Genomic DNA, 7,653 nt, shown 5'->3' on the forward strand with positions numbered 1-7,653 from the left:
TGTTAGTGTTGCTTGAACAAATAATGATTGTATTTTTATTGAGGCTTTAAGGGAGCTTCTGGTCTGATTTGATGCAGGATAACAGTAAAAGGAATAAAAATTTATGTAGGTAGATAGTAGAGACAAGATCTTTCTGATGCTCAGTATGAGGCTGGATTCTGCATAGTGACAGCATTACATGGACAAAGTGTCTTCTTCAAACACTCAATCACCTGTCAAAAACATTCAAATGTTTTAAATCTGCATTTTTTTTTAATAAGCGTTACAAGTAAAATAAAACAAATACAACTGGTCACTTCTCCCCCCCACTCTGAGTTGTCATCTTGTGGCGATATCAGGTTGGGATGAAAGGATGAATGATGGTGAGCATTCCAATCATTGAAGGTCTTTTCTTAACTCTCCTTCTTCTTATCAGGGTTGTCCCTCCAGATACAATAGGTAAGAGCCGTGGCAAGAGTGAGCCAAGCCAGATATGGCACCATAAGTAGTGTGGCTGTCTTGTTAATAGGATACCAGGATACCATTGTCCCCACCACAGTGCCATATAGAAAAAACGCTTCAATTAAGGCCTAAGAAACACAGGAGAAACAATAAGATGGAGCATTGATCAGGCAATTACGATCACACATTTGTTTCATGAAAATTCTGTAAACATGATCACAATGAACTAGACCAGGCAAAGTCCATTCAGGCCAGAAAAGCCTGGACTTGGATGAATGCTCTCCAATATCCAAATTAGATATATCCCAATATCTTCGAGTCCAATATCCTCCATTCTATTTGATTACAGTGCATCCTCTTCACCAATATGCTTTAGAGTCAATGAAAACATTTATCACACCCTTGGCCACTGATCCTGAATACCAACACTGATGTCACCGGGCCATCAATCTGACCAACTCCATGACTGAGTGGACCTGGGTCAGAAAAGAAAGCAAGTCCACGACAGAAAGAAGGCGTTTGTAAAACTAAGTATTAATATCATTGACAACAATTAACGCCTTCACAGCAGACTGGAGATTGGTTGAATTTTGCTGGGTGAAGCCATTATGGCTTATAGAACCAAGGTGGACAGATGGAGTTCAGATCCAGGTCAGTCACTTACTACGCTTATGTATAGCAGAGCTAAAGTAAGGAAAGAATAGAAGAAAGTTCTAAATGTTTAATATAATGGTAATAATCCAAGGAAGACACTAATATTTACCAGGTTTAACCTGTGTGTCCCAAAGAATATTGGAGTAAATGCCCAATTCAAAGCCAACTGAGTGCCATACAGACCAAGTGGAATGAGTGCTCCATCTGTGAAACCTCCTAGATCTCTCCATATCAGATATGAGGCATACCTGTGAAAACAATTTATCAGACAGAAGCAGAGATACTTCAGTGAGAAAGAAGGCTGTTTCAGGTAGCAATGTGCTAATTAGTCCTTCCATCAACGGACTTTTCCCTACAGCTTGGATTTCTTAAAACTACTCATGTTTATAAATTAAATCATCCTGTTTTACTAATGAGATTTCTTGCTCAGGGCGTGACGATTTTACCCTCTTCATCGATGTTTGCTTTCACTATATCATACTGACTTAGTTACATGTTAAATATATCTTTAAAAACTCCACTGTACTGTTGTGCCGTACTGGACAGTGCTAGTTTACCAATGTCCTGCAGGCTCCTGCTTTCGTGTTAAGAATTCACGTCACTGAAAGCATGTAGCAGAGTCCCAATAAATCCTTACACCAATGTGGTGTAGAATATTTCCTATCGCTTTCCTCATTATTGTGGGCTCAACAGAACCATACTCACCCCATTCCTGTGTATAAAGTGGCCCAAGCTACAGAGATCACCTTATTGGGTGGCCGCCATGATGGTTTCTTCAGTTGTTCATACCAATTCGACACTTGTGACCGTACCAGATACCAGCCAAATAAACCTCCGAGATGGGGCAATGTGGCAGATCCGACAATCTGAGCCCACACGGGAACCATGCTCTTCACAGTCACTAAAGGCAATTAATATTTCCAGTTTCCCGAGAAAAGAGAACAAACATTAAATTCAAATTGAACAGTGTATTTCACTGCACTTCTCAATATACTCACTCAATTCTACAGATACACTAATTAACGTCAACTCAAGCAAATGGAAATGGTTGATGTGGGTACATTGAATATTTGCCCACAGTTTAGATCCTGTTGCAAGCTTGAATGAAGAATATATTTAAAACAATATTTTACACTCTGCTGTGTTTAAACAACACAAAATGATATCCAACAGGTTGTATCGCAGGTAGAACCTAGCCTTCAGCTCTGATGAAGAGTCATCTAGACTCAAAACATTAGCTTGCTCTCTATCCATGGATGCTATCTGAACCCATTGTGATCTCCAGCATTTGTTGTTTTCAGTAATAGGATACATGACATAGTATCATTACATTTTGCTCTGAAGACAAATCAAAACTAAGAAAGGTCTTGCAAATATATAGTGCCTTTCACATCCTCAGGACTGCTGTAAGCAGCTAATTTGCACTCAGCAAGCTCCTACTTAAGACTATAAGAGAATAATCAAGTCAATCCCTCTCCTGACGTTCTCCTTATGTCTAATACTAGGGGGCATGCATTTAAGGTGAGAGGGGGAAAGTTCAAAGGAGATGTAAGGGGCACGTTTTTTACGCAGAGAGTGGTAGGAGTCAGGGGTATTGGTGGAGGCAGATACGATAGGAGCATTTAAGGGACTTTAGATAAGCACATGAAAATGCCAGGAATGGAGGGATATGGACCAAGGGCAGGCAGAAGGGATTAGTTTAATTTGGCTTCATGTTTGGCACAATATCGTGGGCTATACAGCCCATTCCTGAGCTGTACTGTTCTACGTTCTAAGTCCAAAGTCCAAAGGTGTGCAGGGTAGATGGATTGGCCATGCTAAATTGCCCCATTATATCCAGGGATGTGCGGACTAGGTGGATTAGCCATGACAAATGGAGAGTTACAGGGATAGAGTAGGGGGTTGGGTCTGGGTGGGATGCACTTCAAAGGGTCATTGTGGACTTGATGGGCTGAATGGCCTGCTTCCGCACTGTAGAGATTTTATGAATCTATGGATTCTAAGGTTGCTTAGCGATGTTGATTTTGGGCTGAAACTAGGTGAGTAGAACTCTCTGGCTCTTCTTCGAATAGTGTCATAAGATCTTCTACATTGACCTGAAAGCAGAATGGGCCTGGGTTCAATATCTCAAGTGATAGCACCTCCAACGATGCAGTGCACCCTCAGGACTGCAATAAACTGTCAGACCAGATTATCTCATGCTCACGTTTCTGGAGTGGGACTTGAACTGATGGCTTTATGGTTCAGAGGAAAGACTGCCATCACTGAGCCGAGGTTATCAGCGGAGCCAAGTTTCAAAAATAATATGGGCTAATTAGACCAAGCCCCTTTCATCTTGTTAATGAATACTGCAGAACCACCAAGCTGCTTATCAGCTCTGCCACATGTCAGTTCCACCCCCACCACACCGGGAGTTAGCTTTCAGCTTTGGAAACTGGGCAGAGTAAATAAGGAGAAAACATTCCCACTTTGGAAGGACCAAGAATGAAAGGGGCTCAGATTTAAAGTAATTAATAAAGAAGCAAACAAGTAATTAAGATCTGGAATTCACTGCCTGAGAGTGTAATGGAGGTCATTTCAATCGAGACATGCAAATGGCAATTAGACAGTCATGTGAAAATGAATAAAGTGTAGGGTTATGGCGAAAGGGCTGAAGCATGTCACTAAGTGAACTGGCACAGTTACTTTACAGCAAGTGGCTTCTTTCATTAACAATTCTGTGGTTCCATTACGTTTACAAAAGCAAAACACTGTCAATATTAGAATTCTGAAATAAAAACCAGAAAATGCTGGAAACCCTCGATTGATCTCCGACATCATCTGCGGAAAAAGAAACAGAATTAACGTTTCTGGTCCATGACTTTTCATCAGAATTTCTGAAGCTGGCCTCTTCCTTCTGCATTTGAGGGGAATGCAGAACAATGCAGTCCCTCAGATTCTGCAATAGGACCTCTCTCGCTGTAAGAGTGAGACCCTCCTGGGGTGGGAGGGGACAGCCTTTCCCTGTCTCCTGACCATTCCTGAGGTTCCTGCAGCATCAGGAATCCAAGTCCACTTCTCTGACATGGATTGCCTTTCATTAGAAATTCTGCCTCTGGTTCACTCAGTGAGACACCCTGAACTGGCTGGGAAACCCAGAAGTGGGATGCCATTTTGCCCGCGTGTGAAAGTCCTCTCTAACCCCATCCTATCAAAACCTACCATGATGTCTAAAGATTCTCTCCAGATCACCTCGCAGTCTTTATTCTCCTAAGAGAGAGGGCAGCCCCAGTCTGAGACTAATCGGTCTCGCATGTGGACAGGAATCAATGTAAACAGAAAGTGAACTGTTGTTGGAACAAAAACAGCAAGCACTAACAGGTCAGACAGCCATGAGCGAAGCAAATATTTAGCAGCAAGCACTCTTTCCTACATCAGGTGCCTGGTATACATGCTTACAAGATGATCAGAGGATTAGACAGGGTGGACAGTGGGAGCCTTTTTCCTCGGATGGTGATGGCTAGCACGAGGGGACATAGCTTTAAATTGAGGGGTGATAGATATAGGACAGATGTCAGTAGATTCTTTACTCAGAGAGTAGTAAGGGCGTGGAATGCCCTGCCTGCAAAAATAGTAGACTCGCCCACTTTAAGGGCATTTAAATGGTCATTGGATAAACATATGGATGATAATGGAATAGTTTAGGTTAGATGGGCTTCAGATTGGTTTCACAGGTCGGCGCAACATCGAGGGCCAAAGGGCCTGCACTGCGCTGTAATGTTCTATGTTCTATGTTCTACGTTCTATGTTCAAACGAGTCTGCTGGACAGCACTTCACAATAGGCAGTTTCCATGGGAATCCCAGATCCCACATTGCAATTAGTGAAATTATAGGCAGTTGGTATCAAGTAGACCTTAACGGAGGGCCCATTACACAAGGTGAAACATTTCATGTTCAACACTAGACAGCCAGGATTATCAATTGGTGTGATGTGGGACACAGACCCCCAAACCTCCCCAACCCCCAAATCTGCAAAATATTACTGTACAATATACCGGGCAAGATATTGCTCTCTAGTTTCGAAGTTAAAATCTTTTGTAATGTACTTAAACAAATATTATGAATGTATTTGGAAAAATGCTGTTTTACAATGTTTAGTATAATACATTGCAATATTTTAATCTATTAACACTGTGGTCTGGAGAGCTAGGTACTCTGCTCAATATAAATCTGGAAACGTGGATTTTATGGCAGAGATTCAGCTTTAAGGGAAAAGAGGGAGATTTCTCTGAGTGACATGTTAGGACACAGTCCCTGTATGTTGGAGATTTAAGGGATTCCTTCTATATAATTCAGACTGGGGCTAGCTTCCCAAGGCTCAATGCCGGCCCATACTCAGTGACACTTACTGTCTGTCCTCTCAACATCAATCAGCACTGGGCTCCAAACCAGCAGTTCACTATCTGCTGCTGCTGCTAACTCTTCAGTTTCAACTCTTCCACTAGCATCTACCGTGCTCCAGAGTGCCCGACACACTCCGGGCTTCCTTACCTCCAAGAAAAGTTCTGAGAGTTGGTGCGTGTAGCCTCCAAAAGAAAACAGGAAACCAGGAACAAGAGCGTTAAGGATTTCTGGTAAATGATGAGATCTGCCTACTTCTGGCTTGCTCCTCCTGGGCGGAGCTGGGATCTGCTCGATGATACGTTGTTAAAATACAATCACTCCTTTGTTGCACCCATTAACCAGACCACTTCCTTCCTCAGTGAAGAAAAATCAGAGTTAACGTTTCGGGTCCGGTGACCCTTACTCAGAACTTGCTCGCCGAGCCCACTCAGAACCTTTACTGGGATCTTGTGACGTTGCAGTGTCCGCCACTATGTCTAGTACTGCTGCTGTATGAGTCAGTCACTCATTGGCTGTGGAAGCTTCTGCAAACACAAATCCCAGCGCAATTTCAAGTTCTTTAAGTCACACTCCCATCCAACTGGCATCTCAGTAATTTGCCACGCTGCTCTCTGAACCATATGAGGGAACCATTGACCAAGAAGTTGCTACCAACATGTACAATTAATAAAAAAAATTAACGTATCACACCAACATATTTGTTAGCCTCATGACAAATTTGGTTAGCTGCTTCCTTCCAGACGTTAGTCAATGAGTGTGTAAATTTCAGCTGAAAGAGGAAGTTAATTATACATGAGGTTTCAAGGTCACTGTCTCTTGGGGTCATAATCTGTTCTCTTCTAAAAGTGAAGAGTGGCAGACAGTGCCTGGTCATTTTCTAAAACAAACAATGATATAAGGTCCACAAAAAAATCGTCTGAAGGCATCCTGGCCAACATTTATCACTCAAACAACATCAAAAAGACTGAGGAAGGGTCACTGGACCTGAAAAGTTAACTTTTTTTTTCTTCACAGATGCTGGCAGACCTGCTGAGATTTCCCAGCAACTTCTGTTCCTGATTTACAGCATCCACAGTTCTTTCAGTTTTAAAAAAGACAGAATTGGCCATGGAGACATTGCTGTATATGAGAGCTTGGCCTACACAAATTGGCTGTGGCATTTTCTATCGAGCAACAATGATTACACTTCAAAAGTACTTCATTAGCTGTGAAGCACTTTGAGAAGTCCATTATTGGTGAATGGTGCCACATAAATCTATTTCCCTCAGATTGTCTTAGTGGGAACATGCTCACATGGAAGTCATAATGTTTTGAGTCCATAATCCACAAACGACGATGACAAGCACCTGACCAAGATCTTCCCCACACTTCCACCTCCCACCATCAAACAACTTCCAAGCCTTAAACAGACCATTGTTCGCAGCAAACCACCCAGCCTTCAGGACAATACTGACCACAACACCACCCAACTCTGTCATGGTAACCTCTACAAGACATGTCAGATCTTTGAAATGAACACTACCATCACACACGGGAACACTACCCACCATGTGCACGGCAGATACTTGTGATTCAGCCAACATTGTCTATCTCATACACTGCAGGCAAGGATGACCCGAGGCATGGTACATCGACGAAACCATGCAGACGCTATGATAACAGATGGATGGACTCCGTGCAACAATTGTCAGACAGGGATGTTCCCTCCCAGTGGGAGGACACTTCAGCGGCCAAGGACATTTGGCCTCGGATCTTCAGGTAAACATCCTCCAAGGCAGACTTTGGGATACACAACAACGCAGAGTTGCCAAGCAGAGGCTGATAGCCAAGTTCGATCCCCATGAGGACAGCCTCAACCAGGATCTGGGCCCCTGCGACCCCACCACACTATACACTCTCACACACACAAACGTACACACACACTCACTCAAACACACTCACACCCACACACACAAACACACACACACCCACACACATGTTCTCTCTCTCTCTCTCTCTCACACACACACTCTCCCTCACGCACACACTCTCTCCCCTCCTCCACACACACACACACTCCCCCCTCATACACACACACACACACTCTGTCTACCCCACAGACACACTCTGCCCCCCACACACACACTCTCCACACCCACCACACATACACACACTCTCCACTCCCCCCCCCCCCC

General features: G+C 43.3%; 1 protein-coding gene across 2 annotated transcripts; it reads right to left on the reverse strand.

The window, feature by feature from the left end:
* Nucleotides 1-230: 230 nt before the first annotated feature.
* Nucleotides 231-5,951, reverse strand: tspo (translocator protein). Of its 2 annotated transcripts, none has more exons than XM_048612291.1 (4): nucleotides 5,485-5,951; nucleotides 1,801-1,996; nucleotides 1,205-1,343; nucleotides 231-569 (listed from the first exon to the last, which is right to left on the reverse strand). In XM_048612291.1, coding segments are annotated over exons 1-4 (513 nt in total). In that variant the 5' UTR covers nucleotides 5,486-5,951; the 3' UTR covers nucleotides 231-392. The 2 variants fall into 2 exon arrangements, with proteins under 2 accessions (XP_048468248.1, XP_048468249.1); XM_048612292.1 differs by having other exon boundaries at nucleotides 5,627-5,948.
* Between the last annotated feature and the right edge of the window lie 1,702 nt (nucleotides 5,952-7,653).

Source organism: Rhincodon typus, chromosome 25, assembly GCF_021869965.1.
Source record: "Rhincodon typus isolate 14 chromosome 25, sRhiTyp1.1, whole genome shotgun sequence".
NCBI classification, from domain to species: Eukaryota; Metazoa; Chordata; class Chondrichthyes; order Orectolobiformes; family Rhincodontidae; genus Rhincodon; species Rhincodon typus.